We start from the raw sequence: 22123 nt of genomic DNA, 5'->3' as shown, positions 1-22123 counted from the left end.
TGGAAAGAGGTCATATGAGCCCCTAATTGAGTGGCCGCTAGATGCCAAATGTGTCTAGCAAAATCCCCCGTACAGAGCACATGGTTTAAGTCCTCATTATGACCCTTTCGACAATAATTACATTTGGAAGCCATATGAATATCCACCATCTTAATGTTCTCGTCAACACTGAGGCAATTATTAGCAGCCTTTCATATCATGATGGTAATCTTCTTAAGGAGATTAGTATGTCATGTCCACTAAGCTCAAGATAAAAAAGGCGTCCAGACCCTAATACAATCTCAGGTACTCTTAATACTAAAATTGTCCTCCTTATCTTTCAACCAAACAAGTACATATTGACTCTCATTCAGTCTAGCCAAAAAGTCATACAAAGTCTTGACTTTCTGATGGCCCACTAATCTGTTCAGAAGAGAGATATCTCACACATTATCAATGCGAAACTCATTTATCTTAATCTGAAGGAGAGCAGACACCGATAATTGACCATTGAGAGGATCTCCCTCATCCCAATTGTCATACTAGAAGGAGATATTACTTTCTTTTGACAACCCATTTAGAACTATTAAGCACCTCCAGGATATTGTGGACAATCGATTTCCAAAGTAGGCCCCTTTTGTGGGATAGGTTTGGCAAATAGGATGAATTATCCAATTTTCATTTCATTTTATCTTATCATTATAATTTTTTTAATTTTTTACATAAAATATAATAAACAATTCAAAATTTTTAAATCTCCTTTTTACCAGTGATAACGCAACCCATCACCCCCTCCACTTTGTTATATTTTGTACTGTTCATGATTCAGAACATTAAAATTAGCCAGCTTGAAATGGGCTGAGTCATTTTGTCAGATACTAACTGAATCCAATATTGTCGTACTCCTAGCAGGCAAATGCATTGCCACGGTAGGTCTCTCACCGTTCAAGACATCCTTTGGGCTTCTGGGCAAAGCAAATGCAAAATGTTAAGGAAAACTTACATATATATATGAAAAACTTATAAGCTTTACATTTTGAGTAAATTTGTTTCCAAAATCCAAAAGATCACTAATTTGGATGGCTATCTCAATTCTCCACCCATCCTATCTCACCTACTTCCCAAACATCATTCAAGCATAAATATTTTTTAATTTCAAATCTTTAACTTTTTTATCTGATTATTATCTAATCATTACAAGTCTCAAACTTTCAAATAAAATACAAAATACAATTCAATTTTTTCTAATCTCAAAATAAAAATTATATTAAAAATTATATTTTAACAATATTTTAACTTTATAATATATTTTTAAAAAACCTAATAAAACATTTTAACTCAAAATCATTTTGTTACTATTCACATATTTCTATCTCATCATACAAAGGAGGCCTTGGATCTGAAAACAAACAATACTGGGAAAGGGAACCTCACAATGTTGGGGTTTTCAGTAACAGGGGCAGCAACCAAAGCAGCTGTGTGAACCAAATGGTATAAAGAGGCTGTTTGCCAAACCTTCTCAACTTACGGACGGTATCATAAGCAGAACAGGAAAAACGAAACATTGAAACATAAAAAACTACCCAAAATGGCAAAAGTCTACCATGGAATTTGGACTAGGAAAATAGAAAAAGGAGCAAAAAGGCAATAGCAAGAGGAAAATATACACCTCTTTGTAAGTTGGGCTTGAAGACATGGGATATGTGCCAACCCAAGTGCTGCCTGCCACTCCTCATGCTTTCAGTCAATAAAAGATGGGATCTTCCCAGACAAATCCATTAGCTCAAGCCAAATACAAACATTAATACATACATGTACGTGAATATATCTATTGTCGCACAAATCTTCCCAAAAGCAAAAATAACTTACATAAGGAAAACTAAAAATGAAGTACTTAGGAGGAAGAGAAGATAGGTAGTGGTATTACCATGGTTGTGGACTCATAAAATTGTGCTTCTTCTTGCTTTGCTTTGTGTTGGAGTTTTATAGTTTTGTCGGGGTTCTTTTAGAATCAAAATCAAGGATTGATTATGGAAGCAACCTGAATAGGCCCAGTCCATTATCCTTCTTTCATTCGTTGTACAGGAGCAACCTGTGGCCATTAGTGGCTGGCTTGACTCCAAGCAGGTTTGAGTTCTTAGTGTGAACAATACATTAAACAGTAGTGCAGTTCGGAATTTTGTTCATTTCACCACCTCGTGATTCATACACAAGATGAAAACAGACGAGATAAATGATTTTGCAGAGCAAGTCATCAAGTGTTACAGCCATTATTGTCCATTGACAATAAATTTTTGTAGACAACAGTCATTAGAATTAACAATATTCTTGACACACGTTTCACTCCGTAAAACACTGCACCCCCTAAAACCATCTGGGGTTAATGTTGCATTGGCCTCTAACCATGTGTGAGAGACATATTTGTACAGTTAAATCTAAATTTTGTCTAAAGAATGCTAAAATGAACTCCAAACTGATCTTCCTTTCCTCCTTGACTGGTACGTTATGCATTTGCTCCAGTAGCTGTCGCAGCATGAAGCAGCTCGTCTGGAGTTGCAGCCGGGTCCAGATCCCAACACTTACCTGGCAAATTATTGCCATCTTCCTTAAGCGGACAAAATGGCACCTGGTGTGAAAAGCGTACCATCTCTCTTCTTGGAATCCATCGAATGGCACTTTTGTCCGAATTTCTTCCGTATACCGTCTTGAATCCAGCCAATTTCACAAGGGGAGTTACGCAAACACCAAGCTCTTCAGAGTAATCATCAAGAACCTCCACCATTTCGTATTGGTGCCTCACTTCATCTGGGGTTGATCTATTCCAGTGTGGTGACCAGTTCCGATAAACAGCCCAAATATCTCCGCTTCTGGGGTATATCCTTACGCAACCTCCCCTACCAGCTTTCTCACGGCTAAGAATATGAGAGAAAACGTTAACTTGGTCAACAACATCCGAGTTGGACGCTCTAAAATTTCCACAAGACTTTGTAAAACCACAATCCAGCCAGTTCACTAACCCAAACTCACTATCAGTTTTAGAGTTCAAGTAAGTAATATGAATCTTAAATGGTTCAACTGAGATGACCTCACGGATCAGACAGTACAAGCGAGGCATACCATCCTCTTCATCGTATAAAGCCCATATTTGTTTAGGCTTGAAGCATTCCTCTGATCTATCTTTGTCAAAATCGTGGAAGTCAGGGTCAGGGACTGTTATTGAGATTGGTCTGGTTTTCTTCAGCTCTAACTGCTGAGCAGAATGGCCTAAATCAGCTATTTTAGGTGCATCTCCAGTCCCTTCGGATTGATCAAGTTGTGTCTGAGCTCTTGCATTCTCCTTAACTGCAGCAGCTGCCTCTGCCACCAACTTCATCTCTTTCAATTTCTTCTGAATTTCTGTCCTTGCCTTTTCGATCAACAACTTTCTAGCATCAAATGCCGGTGCAATAGAGGAACGCCTAGTTGGAAGTTCACTTGGATTGTTAAGCTTGGGATCATGTCCATTACTAGCATTTCCATCAGTCAATCTTGCTTCTGAAGCAGATTTTAGTCCCTCGTCTTCGTACCCATTTCTAAAACTGGTTCCCACGAACACCTTCCTTTTCTTTTCAGCTCTACCAGCCTTAGATCCTGGAAGTTCATTGCAGCCACCTGGTGAGTCTATTTTAGCAACAGCCTTTTCCAATGCATGTTTTCTGTCGGCTCCTGATTTAGCCTTTGGTCTTGCCCTACTAACATTTCCATTAGCCTGGTAGACATCAGTGGATATGGTGGACGGTCCAATAGGACCCACCGTTCCAGACGAAGTTCCAGAGAAAGAGCTCCACTGGAAGGACACATTTGAAACATATTCATATCCATGCCCAGAGTGAAATCCCGAGACCCCATTTCCTGGAACAAAGGTAGCATTGCCTGGGATATATGTCACTCTATCAAACCCATGACTTCCATACCCATTACCAGGCACATGTGACCAAGGACTATAAGGGAAAGAACCATTTGCTGGGGCTGTCCCAGTTTCCACAGCAATGAAAATACCACGACAGTTCTTACAAGAAAGTCTCTTATTCACATACTTCCGCAGATACTCGTACTGAACTTTACAAGAGGTGCAAACTGTCCAGAAAGTGTCAGTTCTTCCATGAGAATTCAGGGAATTGGAACAATTGTTGAAACCTGTAACCCCTGTAGCATGAATTGAAGATATGTTTGTCTGGTTAACCACAGATGATAACTGCTTGTTTCTCTTGAGATCATAAGAGCTTCTCTTAGATCGATCAGACAGTAGTGTCCATGCTTCAGAAACAAGTCTGAATGCCCCATCAGCTCCCACACATTTGTTCTTATCAGGGTGGAGCAATACTGCCATCTTCTTGTACTGTTTCTTAACTGCATCTTTATCAGCAAAAGGTTTCAACCCAAGAATAGAATAATAATCCAATTCACCATTGCATTTAGCCTCAGAAGCAATGTAAACTTCAAATGTGGTCACCATTTGGGATATGCCGTCCAGTCCAGGACACAGTGTTTTAGCCTTTAACGCATAATTCTTCGCACCTGCAAAGTCTTTCTCTGCAAATCGCTTCTCGGCTATCACTTTCGCCTTAAGAGCCTCCTCTACGTTTGCTTCCATGTAGGAACTAAAATCACTTCAAAACCAAACCCTTGAAACAAAAGCTACGGCCAGCCCAACATAATTAACTGTGCCAAAGCCCAATTCTTGGATCTAACATCATTTTCATGTGTCTGCAAACATTTGATAAAAATTTTTAGGTTTCCATTGATATCAAGCTTCTACAGCTGTCTACGTTAGAATTGTAGTCTACCAAATTTATACATTATTCATTTTGACAAACACGATAGAAACCAAAATTAGAAACTCTTTGTTATGCTTTCAACTCAGGCCAAATAAATTTAAATCTTCACTTAGAGACTTTAATTATTTACCGAGAAACTGAACAAAAAGAAAAGAAAATCAAATCACACCATTAAATATCTCATTCTTTGATCCAAGTAAGCGAATTGACGATAGTACATGAAACACTTTACAATAATTTTCCAGAGTTGACTCACTGTTTTTCTTAGCATGTGTACAACGTTAAAGTAAGACATCTTCAAAATCCCATTTTCATTTATTTTCCTCAGCTACCAAGCATTCTGAGCTCCAATATCCAAACACCACTACTTAAAACCCAACTAAAAGCACACAAATCAGCTCGATTCCCATACTAAAGACCCAATCGTACTTAATCCACCCAGATTCAATGCACAACGATCTGAATTCAACACCCAAACCCCAAGAAAACTACATATTAAACCCATATTTAGCTCAAGAAACGATAACTAAATAATAAATTAAACTTCACGGTAACAATTAGCGCACAAATTGAAGAAAAAAAGTGGAAAGAATTCCGAAACTCACTGAAGTCCGAGCAGCAAATGGAGGTGAAGGCGACCCAGATCGCCACGTGTACCTGGGAGCTCGAGCAACAGCAAAAATCAAGATGAGCTACTAGTGAATCTTACTGTAGCAACACAAATACAGAGACCCCATATTTTTAAACACACGCACATACACATGAGAAAGGTTAGGGCTTTGTGCTATAGAGAATCGGACAGTGGGGGGGAAGCGGGCTGATGGGGTTTACGGATCCGGGTCGGAGAGTGGATCCGGTTCCGGGGAGGAATTAGAGGCGCCGTCTGATCGGCGATCGGAAAATGTAGCGAGAGGGAAATAAGTGATTTTTGTGGTAATAAAAAATAAAAAGGGGTGATTTTTTCAGTGGGAGTAAACGTCGTGTTAATGGGATTTAATGGTGGGTTGTTGCTAATGTGCGCTCTGGTGCGTTATGGCCTTGGAGGATTTTTATTTTTTTTTTAATTAATATTTTTTTTTTCCTTTTTCTTTAAGGGTGGTAGTGGGTAGAAGTGGACTCTATGATTAAGCTTCATTCCATTAAATATTTACTTATTTTTGAAAATTAGAGTGTTTTATTAGCAGAAGATAAAGAATAACTGAAAAATCAAAATTCTCCTTTTTTTTTTTTTTTTTTATAATTTATTTACCAAGCATATAAGCAAATTGGGATGGATTATCACATGATTTATCTATTGGAGTTGTTAACATAGAGAGTTAAGTTCGAATGTCTTTATATATATCAACATGTATGGATGGTTCCATACTTATGTTTCAAGCAAGAGTTTTAATTTGTTCTTCTTTCTATATATACTTATAAAAAAGGTAAAGCTACACATGGTATTGTTTTTGTTTTTGTATTAGGTATCTCCTCCAAGGTACGTACCCTGTGGATTAAGCAAAGAATATATAGCTAGAATTGGTTAGTGGTGTGCTAAACTGTATATATAAGGTTGTTGGATCTGATTTACGTCTTCAACCTAAACCTACCGCTCGCGGTGCCTCAAAAAGTCAGCTGCCTGCATAAACAAAATTAAATTACATTTTTACTACTAAGTAACAAAATGGAATCTGCATGCAGCAGCTTCATCAATATTAAAAGAACCTTTATAATATGGATCGATGGAACCTTGCCACAATAATAATGTCTTGTATAGGATCGTTATGTGGGGGACAGAGAGTGGGATTTCATCGGTCATCATGTTGTGAGGATGAAAAGATCATGACATTCTTTACACCATTATCTCAGTCAGCATTTTGAGGCCCATTTCTTAGTTTAGTTTTTATATATCACGCAAGCCAACTGATCACCTTGACATTTGCCACATTTATGGATCATATATATCTCCTTTATCTTAAAATGGCTATAAATTACTGTTTAAGTACTACAGTAATAAACAGTACAAAATCGTGAATGTCTCATTCCTTGTTTTGACCCGGCTTGATGATATGCGGAAAGATCTTACTGTTTAAGTGCTACAGTAATCAACAGTTCGAGAGAGAAAGTGAGAAAAGAAAAAAATTAATAAAATCACTATAATATTTATTATTATTATATATAAAATTGAATAAAATCATTAAAATATTTATCATTATTATGTAAAAAATATATTCTTTAATATGGATCTCAAATATACCAAATTTTTTTAAAGATATTGTGCGGAACTTACACACTTTATTTTGTTAAAATTTAGAGATGCAATTATAAGATTGTAAAAATATATTTTGTTAAAATTAACTTATGAACAAAGCTTAAACTTGTTTGTATAACATAAATTATAACATATTTTGGTTCCAAGTAAACTGTAAGACAATAACTCTTTAAGTTTTTTCTAAGATATTTTAATTGTAATATTGATTAGTTATTTTAGAATATAATTTTAAAGGTGGCTTGACTTGAGTTGTTAAAATCATATATCGTTAAATGTAAAGGATCAATGTAAAAACAATAATTTTTTATCTTTTTATTTTACTCATATTTTCCTATTCCTTACACCACACACTATACATGATTTTTTATAAATAAAAAATAAAATCACTATAATATTTATCACTATTATATATAAAAATAAAATAAAATCATTAAAATATTTATCACAATTATGTAAAAAGTAGATTCTTTAAAGTGGATCTCAAATATACCAAATTTTTTTAAAGATATTGTGCATATTTTACACACTTTAAAATTATATAAATAATTTCTCTTGTAAAATTTAGAGATATAATTATAAGACTGTAATATTTATCACTATAATAAATAATTTCTCTTGTTAAAATTTATATCTAAATAATTTCTCTTATTAAAATACTGATTTAAACTAATTTAAAATTTAAATAAGTAAAATATAAATAACATATTATACATAAACTTTGGGTTTTAAATCACAACCCTTCATCTTAAATCTTTATATTTAATTTAACGGTAGAAGTTTAAATATTGATTTAAACTAACATAAAATAGATAATTGAAATATAAATATTATATCATACACTTAAGATTAAATTTAATTTATAAAATACTAATTTTTCATCATTAAATAAAAGATAAAATTTTACTGAACATTTTTAATAGAATAATATTATATCATACACTTAAAATCAACTTTAATTTATAAAATACTAATTTTTCATAATTAAATAAATGATGAAGTTTTACTGAACATTTTTAAGAGAAAAAAACTATCTAATTAATTTAAATTTTTAATATAATTTAAATTTCATAATAAATCATGAACATAAAATACTAAGTTTTCATCATTAAATAAAACATAAAGTTTTACTGAACATTTTTAATAGAATAATATTATATCATACACTTAAAATCAACTTTAATTTATAAAATATTAATTTTTCATAATTAAATAAATGATGAAGTTTTACTGAACATTTTTAAGAGAAAAAAACTATCTAATTAATTTGAATTTTTAATATAATTTAAATTTCTTAATAAATAATGAAGATAAATAGATAGTAATTTCACTCTTATGTATTAGATTATTTTAATATTTGAAATCACACTTTATTTTTTTCTTCAATTTGACAGATGTGGCAAACGTGCTTTTTTTTATCAATTAGAAAATCTTACGCCATACAGGATTTTACACAAGTACCACTAATTTCAAAGTAACCAAGCTATTTATAAAATACTAATATTTCATCATTAAATAAATGATGAAATTTTGTTAAATATTTTTAAAAAAGTATAACTATATAAATAATTAGAGTTTTAACATAATTTAAATATGATAATATTCTTAATTAACTAAAGAGAACTGCTACAACTAATAAAAAAGTAGCCCGAAAATATGTCCTAAATGTGTATTTCATTTTTTTTATTTTTCTTTTCTTTTTTTTATGTATTTTTTTAATCATCATAAACATTTTTAAAAAAATAAAAAATTAACAACATTATTAAAAAAAATACTTCCTCAATCTCTAGATAAAAAAAAATAAAAAAAAATTAGGCAAACATCTCTTGAACGTTACCTACTGCTAGTATATATATATGTATGTATATATAATCAAAACAAAAACGTTTTAGAATTAATAACTAATATTTGTGAAACTTCTAACAGAATTTCATTAATTAGAAATTTTACACAAGAAGTTATATATAAAACCTGCCTGAAACAATATTATTTAAGGTGCGCTACAAGCTTATAATTACAAAGGGATTCTATACAAATAATTCTACAAATTGATGTAATTTTATGTGATCCGTTAGATTTACTTTACAAAAAATAATTTCACAATCTGATAAACAACATCAAGTCACATCAGTTTATAAAATTAATTTTATATAATCAATTTATGACTAAAATATTTCTCTACTTAAAAAGAGCGAACATTTGATTATACCCTTTATTTTTTTGTGAAAAGAGGATGGTACCTCTAGTCTTTATTGATAAGCCCTCCCTTTTGGCATAAGAACACCATGGTTACAGTACATTCCAAAGAAATAAACTTATTACCCATCAACCACAAACAATAAACTTAAAAAATAACCAACACCCAAAATACTTATATTAACACATGATTACACTCAAGATCATGTAACCGCTAAAAAAAAAAAAAAAGTGGTTAAAAGGAGGAATTAGACATCCCGCAGATCAATATCCTTCATCTTGCCAACTGCTTCATGAACCAATCATGTTTTCTTGTAAGCACAATATGCCCAATTGTCACTCCAACAACTAGTCCAAATGAATAACCTACCGCAACAATTTCCCAACCAAATTGAAATGGAGATTCCGATTCTTGAGTTTGATCAACAGAGATTGAAGGAGGTGCTGGCGAAGCATTAGAATCCTCACAGTCCTTTGAGAGAGGTCTCCCACATAGCCCTGAATTCCCCTCATATGAATTGTTTTCAAATGTACCAAACTGTTCCCCTTGTGGTATAGGCCCTGTGAGAAGATTGTTTGAAACATTGAAAAATCCCAAGAAGGTGAGTTGTGTTAGTTGCTGTGGGATCTCCCCAGAGAAGTTGTTTTTAGAAAGGTCTAATGATTCAAGCTCTGTAAGATTTGCTAATGATGGTGGGATGTGGCCCGTGAGAACATTATTAGAAAGATTGAGCAAATGAAGCCCCCTTAAATTTTCAATGGATTCTGGAATTTCTCCACCAAATCTGTTGCTTGAGATATCAATGGCTTTGAATAATTCTTGGACCTTCTCGTAAAAGACAGCAATTCCCTTATTTGTCATTGTCATGGTGTAATTATAATCATAGAGCCAAGAATTACACAAATATCTTTGTGGTACGACAGATGAGTTTACTTGGATGTATGACAAAATATCTGAATTAGCAACTTCATGAGGCTGCTGCTTCCAATTTCCAAAAGTTTCTAATGGCAGCTTCCCAGTAAAACCATTGTGGGAAAGGTCAATGACTCGCAAGTTGGGAAACTTATAGCGAGCTTTTGATGCTCCTATCTGACCGTGAAAGTTGTTTGAGCGCAAATTGAGAACCTTTAGATTTGGAAGATTTTCCAACCAAGAGGGAAATATATCATGCAATTTGTTGTTACTAAAGTCAGCAACCTCCAACACCGTACACTTGGCCAAAGATCTTGGTAACTGTCCTTGGAATCTGTTGTGTCTGAAATTGATTATCCTTAACTCGGTTCCTTGTGTCCATGTTTGTGGAATGCTTCCTTGAAATTTGTTCCTTTCCAGGTCAATCACAAAGAGAGAAGCACCAAAGTTTTGCATACATCTAGGAAGTGAACCACTCAAGTTGTTATTTGCCAAATCAAGGACTCGAATAGAAGTGAGAATGCAAATCAATTCCGAAATATTTCCAATCAGTGAGTTCTTTGACATATAATAATGAGAAATGGTGGCTGGTGGAATGGGAAGTGACCCTTGAAGCAAATTAGACCTGAGGTCTAAACCAACAAGACGAGTCCATGGAAGAGGCATTGGATGTTGACCTAAGCTTGTTAGAAAGTTTTTCGAAAGGCAAAGAAGCTGAAGACTCAATTTGCTCGTGTCCGAGATCCATTCCGGTACCATGCCATGGATGTTGTTGTTGGACAGATCTAAACACACTAATCGATCTTGATTTTTTAGGAAATCTGGAAACTTGTTCAAGTTGCACAAAGATAATCCCAAAAACTGAAACTTTGGCAGACTCGCATTGGCACTGGCATCTTCACTAAGTACGGATAGTTGATTATTCGATAGACGCAAAATAGTTAAATATTTGAGCTTAACAAACTTGCCAAACTCCACACTGCCACTAAAGTTGTTCCAACCAAGATCAAGGTATTTAAGATTCTTGAGATTAAAGATTGAATCTGGAATTCGACCTTGAAGGTTGTTGTTCCCAAGTTCTAATGAAGTTAACTTTGTGAGATTCATTAGAGGGAAAGGAATTTCTCCGGTAAGTAGATCATGGCGTAGAGAAAGGTAACTCAGTTGTGTTAGATTTCCAAATTCAAACGGGATTCGACCTGTCAATTGATTGATGGACAGATCTAGAACGGAGAGTTGGATGAGGTTTCCAATGGATGATGGGATCTTACCCGCGAAAGAATTATTTGAAATCTCAAGATAAATGAGGCTTGTGAGGTTACCAAGTGAAGAGGGAATGGACCCCGAAAAGTTGCAACTCCGCAAATCCAACGTATTCAGGGAGCCCAGGTTTCCTATTGAAGTGGGTATCTCACCTACAAAACTTGTGAATGCGAGGTTCAATACCTCAAGGGGGCTACTCCATGTGAACTGATCAGACAAATAACCGGTGAGACCTTCATTGTAAGCCACATCAAGAACCTTCAAATTTGGTAGCTTAAATATGGCTACTGGAATATTTCCTTGCAATCCACAATATTGAAGATGGATGGACGTTAAAGATGACATATTTGCCAAGATACGAGGCACCACAGAGCTTATGTTCACATGGTTTAAATGAAGCCTTTGCAGGCGAGTCAAATTTCCAACTAGGCTTATTAGGCCAGACTTTTTGAGTTTCAAAAGCTGGTTTCCAGAATAGAGATCATAGTTGTCGGACAGATCAAGGGATGACAAGTGTGATAATTGTGAAATTTGTGATGGAATTTGACCCGAAAACATAGAAGCAGAGAGATTGAGATATGCGAGTCTTGAAAGATTACTTACCTGGGACGGGATTTGGGAGTAGTTAAAGTGATTGTAGGCGAGATTAAGCCTTTGAAGGTGAACAAGGCGGAAAAGGCTGTTGTTGGGAGCAAGAGAACCAAAGAGACGACCGCTACTGAGGTCGAGGCCAATGACATGACCTGTGTCTTCATCGCACTCAACTCCATCCCATAAGCAGCAATCACGATTCTCTCCTTCCAGTGTCCAAGATGAGACCTTTGGATAAGCAGAAGAATTGTGAGATTTGGATTGATTAAGGATGACAAAGCTTTCCTTGAATTGCAGCAAGGCTGCGCTGTCATCATCCCGGCAAAGGATTTCCATGAAAGGAGAAGCATAAGCGAGCATAAGTATATGGAGCAGCAAGAAAAACAAAAGCAAACGCATTAACATGAACGGGAAAAGCGATAAACCCATATTGTTGATCTATTGGATGCATAGAATCTTAAAGCTTCTGTTTTTATATACTGGAGCGGGGGTCTGTTTCACTTGGGCCGATTTCCAAGTTTCTCGGAAACCACAAGCTACATGAAAACACAATAAACTCGTGGAAAACACATTTTCAAACATAGCTGACAAGTGTATGATAAAATGGACCACATTTGCTTTCATTTATGTTTTCCAGTTTTTGTGCTCCACATATATTACATTTCCTCAGCATATTTATACAAACTTTCAGAAATAGAAAAGGCCAATCACAATCTTTGATCACACGGTTCATATCACTCATTCGTTTATGCAATATTAATATTTTAGAGTTAGGACAGGTGTAATACTATGATTTATGCTTGCAAGATTCTTTTCTAAAAGCTTCAAATTCTGGTAATCCAATTTGGACCAAGCAGCTAGCTGTGGTTTGAAGACGCGGGATTTAAACTCAAGTCAATAATAAGATACATGTTGTATGTGACCTATCCAGTCTCAGTCAGCATTTTGAGGTCCATTTCTTAGTTTAGTTTTTATATATCACCCAAGCCAAATGACCACCTTGACATTTGCGACATTTACAGAGAGATATATATATATATATATATATATATATATAATCAAAACAAAAACATTTTAGAAATAATAACTATCACCATTAAAGTATCATGTATGTTAATTCTGATTGGTCCTTTGACCCCATGTAGCATCCAGAAAGCTGGATATTCATTCATCATGATGTGATTTCTTCATTCTTGATAATGTGAACTGAGACTTTTATGATAATAAATTAAAATAATACCGATATTGATAATGAGATAAACAACATACCTACATCAACGAAAAAAGAACTAATGATTGTACACATTAACTCCAACGAAGAAATGCATTGAATTCAAAGTAATAATGATAATATAATAAAGTTGAGAGAGAGACTCATTCATATATATATATATAATAGTGCTACATCTAATTACATTTTTACTTATAAAATTCATTTTATTTGTTTTCTTTTAAATTTTAAATTTCATTATTTTCAGCATATCAATAACTGACATGTAAATAAATAAGTTTTTTGTAAATTTTTTTCTTAAGTATATTTAACATTTTTCTATATATATGAGTAATGCTATATGTAGTAGTAGAATGTGCAAGTGTCAGTCGCTTTAAAAGAGTATGAGGTTTACTATTAAAAAATTATTATTGTTTTCATGTGGATATCATATTTATTTATATTTTTTAAAGTGATTGTACGGTACTTACTAATTTGTAACTATAATTTCTTTATATATATTCTTATAAAATATGAATGAAAAGGAGAATTAGATAGAACTACCATATAATTCATTTGATTTTGCTACCAAGTAATTAGAGGCTAAAGACAAAGTTCATCTTGTCTACAATATATATAGAGACAAAAGGCAAGAGAATTTTACCCCACCCGCTATTGGCACCACTCTGAACCTTCACTATCAAAGCAAGGCTGGCCATGGCCGTCTTAAACTAAAGTTTCCAAATCTTCCAGTACTGTCATGTACATATCCATTTATTACATACATCTCAATATAAATTATTTTTCGGAAAAAACTTGCAACAAAAAAAATGGATGATAAAAATAAAAGCAATACAATAACGAATGTAACGAATTAAAAATGGTAATAGAAATAATTATTATAATATCTTCTTGGATTGATAGACCGCTAATAGTACCGAATTAAGAAAGAGGAAGGGCCATCATTCCTTCCGTCAGAGAAAAGACCGAAATCAGACGTTCACGGGCTTACAGAGGAACATGAGCGACGAAGCGGTGGCATCCCCCAGTCTCCTCTCGTAGTAATCGACGCAAAATAAAGAGAGGGAGAGCTGCACCACGTCGCGTGTCCAGACAGTACGCCGCCTGACCCTGTCCGAGTGGCCGAGTCGGCTCAGGACCGGCCGGACGCAGACCATGTATAGCCGCTTGTAGCCTCCGAGAGCCACGACGACGGGTCGTACGGAGGATTGGGGAGGAGAGGAAACGTGGCGAAAGCAGAGGTGCTCCCAGAGGGAGTCGTTGCGGGCAATGGTGCACCAGAGGCGGCAGACGCAGGAGGCGACGCAGAGGGAAGGTCCGTCGAGGTGCTTGAGGATCTCTATTAGGATGTCTACGTGATCGTTGATGAAGAACTTGGGTTTTTTCTGATGATCTGTCTTGTGTTCTGCTTTCTTTTGCTGCATGGCTTCGTGAGGTGGTGACGGTAGGGGGCGGTGCCCCACCGTTAACATTGGGTGAGCTTGCTAGATTGGATTGAAGTTCAGAGAGAGAGAGTCTGTATGAACCTTGTGAGGGAGGGTAATGATATTATTGCACTTTCTGTTGGAGTACTGAAGTCTGAGAGGGAAAGAGTTTTTTTCTTTCTTTCTTTTTAGTTTTTCTCTGTAATGATCCAGTACTATAGATTTTGTGGGTGACGGGGGTGTTGGAGAGAGAGAGAGAGAGAGAGAGAGTATCGGGGGGAGAGAAGGGGCCAAAGGAAAAGGTCCAAGGCAAATAACTGGAACCAGTACTACTACTGCTATATGAATATGCTTTTCAGTGTTGTTTTTAAATATTGTTTTCGAGTGAAGTGAATTTGTTTGTTTTTGTTGTTGCTTATGGTGTTTTCTCTTGTTTACATGTTTCAAAGAGTTTCGTTTTAAGGACCGTTGTGGAACCACTGACTTAATTCAGGGTCGGGACTAGTGCATATTATATATATATATATATATATATATATATATAGTTTGGCTGTGCATGGATATTGGCCTTCAAGTCTATTATATATGCTCACGACAAGGCAGGGAGCTCAGGTGGACCACATATCTATCTAGTTTATGTACAAGAGGCCTCCTAGCTAGGCTAGCTAGTACTAGAACCTACATGGCATGCCAAACATAAATCCCATCCCAGCTTCGGGCTTAGGGTCTTGGACAGATATTGTTCAAATTTCCCTCTGATCTCCATACTCTGGCAATGCAGCTTTTCTCTGATCGGCAAAACCAGAAAGACAAGATATAAAAAAGACCCATAAATGATCATCATATATATAGTGATCATGATTTTGAGATTCAAAGCAACCAAGTTCTCTCTTGTAAGGTATACATTCTCATTAATGAACGACTATATAGATATATATATATATATATATAATTCTTGGTTAGTCATTTCAAATAGTTATCTTATCTGTTTTAATTTTAGGGTTTTCATGACTTGTTGGATCAAGTTTGCATTAGCGTGGAGGACAAAAAGAAGGTTTAGACCTATTAATTTCTGAGATTTTTAATCTCTAGCTGTCTGCTTAATCATCTGTCTCATGGAGTTGGGTTTTGGTGTAGAAAGGAATTAAACCCCCAAGTATTTTGAAACAGAAAACATATAATATAATATAATTAAGACACTGATTTTATTATTAGTATGATTAAAACACTGGGGTTGACTTGAGATTAGATATAGAAAAGCTACTGTACGTTGTACTGGGCTACCCCGGCCACACTGTATTGTGGAGCTGGGTGCCCGTGGCGAGTTGTTTTGTGTGTTGGACACATCTGAGAAAGCACTGTTCCCTATTCTTGCTGAACAGAATTTGGTGATTGAAAGATTACAAGAAACGCACAAAGGTTTTCACAGTTTCACTCTCACTCCCCCCGACCACTTTCATTTGTACTATGCTAGCTAGCTAGCTGTTGATGTAAAGTCATATGCATGCCTGATAGTTTTACCTGCATTTCCATTGAATTCAATTACGCATTCCATCGGCTTTGCTCATCATATTGTAAAGCCTCATGAAGAAAACAAATTAATTATACGCATGAAGCTAGGCAGATCGAATGTAAACAGAAGAAGATAATTGCAATAAAAACAATGAAACTCCAGCCGAATTAAGTTCTAAAAAATCTATGCTAAAGATTGTTGGATTATTTCAAAAATTCCCTTTAATTTGACTTTGACTTCTTTTTGAAGTTTCTTTCAAATGTGATTTTTTGTTTGTCTCACGTTAAAAATACAGGTAAACTTTTAGTGGTTTATAAGTGAATGTGTTTCACAATACACATAAATTGAAATATAAAGGTAGACACACAATAGTAGTTTCACCACACACTTAGCATGTCGCAAGTTATAGAATTATTTTAATTCAAACGAAATGATATATTTTTTTCATCTTTTTTTACAGTTATTATTAATTGTCAATAACAATTTTTCACACATTTATAATAGAAATTATTTATTTAAATTCAAATGAAACAATACAATTGATGCTATTATATCTGTTCGTTCTAAGATTAATCTTCAAAATTTATAATTTGCATACTATATAAATAGTATTGTATCCTGAGGACAAAACAATTGCCAGATTTTCTTTTGAAGAATTTAATTTCGTGAGTGGGAGGCAATATTTGTCTAATAAAAAAATTAACGATCGTCTCAGTGTTTACTATTTTCAATCTCTGTTAGTTATTATTTTCTAACAAAGATGACATCCTTCGCTAGCTAACTGCTCTCTCGGCTACAAGCGATGGATTTTGGAATTTGAATCGATTTTTCATTGCTTTTCGATAGAAATGGTTGTATGTTTTATCTGTTGTCTTGCTCATTTGATGGATTACGATTTGTCGGGCATTCCTTGTTTTATGCTATTCATTTCTTTTTTTGCAAGGTAAGTTAGTTCTTGCATAGAAAATGGATACAGCACATAAATAGTCAATTAACAGGAGCCTCTTCTTTGAAAAAAAAAAATTCAGGAGCCTCCATTCTTGTGTCAAAATGCACCTCCATCTTCTTCTTCTTCTTCTTCTGTTTTTTTTTTTTTTTTTTTCCTTCTAATATTTAATCTGAATTTTGGTTGTTATTGTAAGCAACGTGAGACTAAATATTGTACAAGTGGTCCTAAGTTGACATGGATAGAGGCAAAGATCGGGTATCTATTGGCGCTGACATTGCGTGCCTTGCAGGTTGTGAATGACAGGTTTGATCATGAAAGAATCAATTTTATTGGTTTATGTTAATTTATTGCTTGCTTCTTCAAGTCGAAACCTATGGTATATTTTCAAAGCCAGATTAACATGGAATGCAATATTTCTAAAAATAAACGTTACCGAGATTGATTGAGGGAGAACATGCAAAGTGGGACGTCAATTAATATTTGTGAAACTTCTAATAGAATTTCATTAATTATAAATTTTACACAAGAAGTTATATATAAAACCTGTCTGAAACAGTATTATTTAAGGAGCGCTATAAGCTTATAGTTATAAAGGGATTACATACAAATAATTTTACAAATTGACGTGATTTAATGTGATTCGTTAGATTTATTTTATAAAAAGTAACTTCACAATCTAATAAATAACATCAAACCACATCAATTTATAGAATTATTTTTATATAATCAGTTTATGACTAAAACATTTCTCTACTTAAAATGAGAGAACACATGATTATACTTTTTTTTTTTTTTTTTTTTTGTGGAAAGAGGACGGTACCCCTCCTGTCTTTCTTGATAGACCCACACTTTTGGCAAGAACAATTGTGCTTACAGTACATCACAAAGAAATGTAATTCATCAACCACAAACAATAAACTTAAAAAATAACCAACACCCAAAAAAACTACATTAACACATGATTACACTCAAGATCATGCAACCGCTAAATAAATAAATAAATAAATAAAATAAAAAGGTTAAAAGGAGGGAAATAGACATCCCGCAGATCAATATATATCCTTCATCTTGCCAACTGCTTCATGAACCAATCATGTTTTCTTGTAAGCACAATATGCCCAATTGTCACTCCAACAACTAGTCCAAATGCATAACCTACCGCAACAATTTCCCAACCAAATTGAAATGGAGATTCCGATTCTTGAGTTTGATCAACAGAGATTGAAGGAGGTGCTGGCGAAGCATTAGAATCCGCACAGTCCTTTGAGAGAGGTCTCCCACATAGCCTTGAATTCCCCTCATATGAATTGTTTTCAAATGTACCAAACTGTTCCCCTTGTGGTATAGGTCCTGTGAGAAGATTGTTTGAAACATTAAAAAATCCCAAGAAGTTGAGTTGTGTTAGTTGCTGTGGGATCTCCCCAGAGAAGTTGTTTTCAGAAAGGTCTAATGATTCAAGCTCTGTAAGATTTGCTAATGATGGTGGGATGTGGCCCGTGAGAACATCATTAGAAAGATTGAGCAAATGAAGCCCCCTTAAATTTTCAATGGATTCTGGAATTTCTCCACCAAATCTGTTGCTCGAGATATCAATGGCTTTCAATAATTCGTGCACCTTCTCGTAAAAGACAGCGATTCCCTTATTTGTCATTGTCATGGTGTAATTATAATCATAGAGCCAAGAATTACACAAATATCTTTGTGGTACGACAGATGAGTTTACTTGGATATATGACAAAATATCTGAATTAGCAAATTCACGAGGCTGCTGCTTCCAATTTCCAAAAGTTTCTAATGGCAGTTTCCCATTAAAATCATTGTGGGAAAGGTCAATGACTCGCAAGTTGGGAAACTTATAGCCAGCTTTTGATGCTCCTATCTGACCGTGGAAGTTGTTTGAGCGCAAATTGAGAACCTTTAGATTTGGAAGATTTTCCAACCAAGAGGGAAATATATCATGCAATTTGTTGTTACTGAAGTCAGCAACCTCCAACACCGTACACTTGGCCAAAGATCTTGGTAACTGTCCTTGGAATCTGTTGTGTCTGAAATTGATTATCCTTAACTCGGTTCCTTGTGTCCATGTTTGTGGAATGCTTCCTTGAAACTTGTTCCTTTCTAGGTCAATCACTACGAAAGAAGCACCAAAGTTTTGCCTACATCTAGGAAGTGAACCACTCAAGTTGTTATTTGCCAAATCAAGGACTCGAATAGAAGTGAGAATGCAAATCAATTCCGAAATATTTCCAGTTAGTGAGTTCTTTGACATATAATAATGAGAAATGGTGGCTGGTGGAATGGGAAGTGACCCTTGAAGCAAATTAGACCTGAGGTCTAAACCAACAAGACGAGTCCATGGAAGAGGCATTGGATGTTGACCTAAGCTTGTTAGAAAGTTTTTCGAAAGGCAAAGAAGCTTAAGACTCAATTTGCTCGTGTCCCAGATCCATTCCGGTACCATGCCATGGATGTTGTTGTTGGACAGATCTAAACACACTAATCGATCTTGATTTTTTAGGAAATCTGGAAACTTGTTCAAGTTGCACAAAGATAATCCCAAAAACTGAAACTTTGGCAGACTCGCATTGGCACTGGCATCTTCAGTAAGTACGGATAGTTGATTATTCGATAGACGCAAAGTAGTTAAATATTTGAGCTTAACAAACTTGCCAAACTCCACACTGCCACTAAAGTTGTTCCTACCAAGATCAAGGTGTTTAAGATTCTTGAGATTAAAGATTGAATCAGGAATTCGACCTTGAAGGTTGTTGTTCCCAAGTTCTAATGAAGTTAACTTTGTGAGATTCATTAGAGGGAAAGGAATTTCTCCGGTAAGTAGATTAGAGAGTAGAGAAAGGTAACTCAATTGTGTTAGATTTCCAAGTCCAAACGGGATTCGACCTATTAATTGATTGATGGAGAGATCTAGAACGGAGAGTTGGATGAGGTTTCCAATTGATGATGGGATCTTACCCACGAAAGAATTATTTGAAATCTCAAGATAAATGAGGCTTGTGAGGTTACCAAGTGAAGAGGGAATGGACCCCGAAAAGTTGCAACTCCGCAAATCCAACGTATTCAGGGAGCCTAGGTTTCCTATTGAAGTGGGTATCTCACCTAAAAAACTTGTGAATGCGAGGTTCAATACCTCAAGGGGGCTACTCCTTGTGAACTGATCAGACAAATAACCAGTGAGACCTTCATTATAAGCCACATCAAGAACCTTCAAATTTGGTAGCTTAAATATGCCTACTGGAATATTTCCTTGCAATCCACAATATTGAAGATGGATGGACGTTAAAGATGACATATTTGCCAAGAAACGAGGCACCACAGAGCTTATGTTCACATAGTTTAAATGAAGCCTTTGTAGGCGAGTCAAATTTCCAACAAGGCTTATTAAGCCAGACTTGAGTTTCATAAGCTGTTTTCCAGAATAGAGATCATAGTTGTCGGACAGATCAAGAGATGACAAGTGTGATAATTGTGAAATTTGTGATGGAATTTGACCCGAAAACATAGAAGCAGAGAGATTGAGATCCGCGAGTCTTGAAAGATTACTTACCTGGGACGGGATTTGGGAGTAGTTAAAGTGATTGTAGGCGAGATTAAGCCTTTGAAGGTGAACAAGGTGGAAAAGGCTGCTGTCGGGAGCAAGAGAACCAAAGAGACGACCGCTACTGAGGTCGAGGCCAATGACATGACCTGTGTCTTCATCGCACTCAACTCCATCCCATAAGCAGCAATCACGATTGTCTCCTTCCAGTGTCCAAGATGAGACCTTTGGATAAGCAGAAGGATCGTGAGATCGGGATTGATTAAGGATGACAAAGCTTTCCTTGAATTGCAGCAAGGCTGCGCTCTCATCATCCCGGCAAAGGATTTCCATGAAAGGAGAAGCATAAGCGAGCATAAGTATATGGAGCAGTGAGAAAAATAAAAGCAAACACATTAACATGAACGGGAAAAGCGATAATCCCATATTGTTGTTGATCTATTGGATGCATAGAATCTTAAAGCTTCTGTTTTTATAGACTAGAGCGGGGGTCTGTTGCACTTGGGCCGATTTCCAAATTTCTCGAACAACACAAGCTACATGTAAACACAATAAAGTCATAGAAACACATTTTCAAACATAGTCGACGACTTACATGGGAACACATTTTAAAACCGAGGAGTGACAACGGAAATGAATTTCAAAGAAGAAAAGGAGTGTAATACTGGAAGACAGGCCGTATTTGACAAAATGGACCACTTTTGCTTTCATTTCTGTTTTCCAGTTTTTGTACGCCACCGGTATTACATTTCCTCGGCATATTTGTACAAACTTTCAGAAAGAGAAAAGGCCAATCAAAATCTTTGATCACAGGGTTCATATAACCCATTTGGTTATGCAACATTAATATTCTAGAGCTAGGACAGGTATAATGCTATGATTTGTGCTTGCAGGATTCTTTTCCAGAGGCTTCAAATTCTGGTAATCCCTTTGGTTGTTCCACCATGGTCTGTGAGCTAGTTTCGGACGTATGTTCTTCTTGAGGATTGGCTGCCTTAATAACGAGTTACATGAAAACACACTAGTCTTCCGGCCTACTTTCTTTTGATGAGTATAACTTGAATTCGACGAGTTGAATTCAAAGTTTGTTTGATGACTTGAATTAAACCAAATAAAATGAAGGGAAAGTGGGCCAAAGCTAGAGATAGTTCTGCAAGCCATTGATTGATTATCACCGAGATCTTGAACCTGATCTACCATTGTTCGTACGTACAATTTGTCAATGGTTTTGGTAGCTGCCTTTGGACTTTGTTGTTCGAACTCAAAGTTATTAGCACCAACTTCCTTCCGCTTGTACAAATTTGTGGAATGCTTCCATGCATGCATGTAATTGGTTTCTTTGCAAGTCGAGCAATACTTATATCTAAATATATAAATATATATATATATATAAATATATATATATATATATATATATAATCACTTCAGTTGTGCGTGCAAGCA

The 22123-nt window shown here is 35.4% G+C and overlaps 4 protein-coding genes across 4 annotated transcripts; all 4 read right to left on the bottom strand.

The window, feature by feature from the left end:
• Positions 1–2133: 2133 nt before the first annotated feature.
• On the bottom strand, positions 2134–5762 carry LOC109006884. The gene is made up of 3 exons (XM_018986302.2): positions 5556–5762; positions 5402–5453; positions 2134–4725 (listed from the first exon to the last, which is right to left on the bottom strand). Exon 3 carries the CDS (start codon positions 4610–4612, stop codon positions 2483–2485), a length of 2130 nt encoding a protein of 709 aa, XP_018841847.1. The 5' UTR covers positions 4613–4725; positions 5402–5453; positions 5556–5762; the 3' UTR covers positions 2134–2482.
• A 3752-nt stretch (positions 5763–9514) lies between these two features.
• LOC118348909 (receptor-like protein 6) lies at positions 9515–12436 on the bottom strand. The gene has a single exon (XM_035691483.1). It carries the CDS (start codon positions 12434–12436, stop codon positions 9515–9517), a length of 2922 nt encoding a protein of 973 aa, XP_035547376.1.
• Positions 12437–13992: 1556 nt separating this feature from the next.
• Positions 13993–15068, bottom strand: LOC109006886 (F-box protein SNE-like). The gene has a single exon (XM_018986306.2). It carries the CDS (start codon positions 14708–14710, stop codon positions 14210–14212), a length of 501 nt encoding a protein of 166 aa, XP_018841851.2. The 5' UTR covers positions 14711–15068; the 3' UTR covers positions 13993–14209.
• Positions 15069–18187: 3119 nt separating this feature from the next.
• Positions 18188–21037, bottom strand: LOC109006885 (receptor-like protein 6). The gene has a single exon (XM_035691480.1). It carries the CDS (start codon positions 21035–21037, stop codon positions 18188–18190), a length of 2850 nt encoding a protein of 949 aa, XP_035547373.1.
• Between the last annotated feature and the right edge of the window lie 1086 nt (positions 21038–22123).

This window comes from Juglans regia, chromosome 1 (genome assembly GCF_001411555.2).
Source record: "Juglans regia cultivar Chandler chromosome 1, Walnut 2.0, whole genome shotgun sequence".
In the NCBI taxonomy this organism is placed as follows: domain Eukaryota; kingdom Viridiplantae; phylum Streptophyta; class Magnoliopsida; order Fagales; family Juglandaceae; genus Juglans; species Juglans regia.
This window is presented reverse-complemented; position numbering and strand designations above follow the sequence as displayed.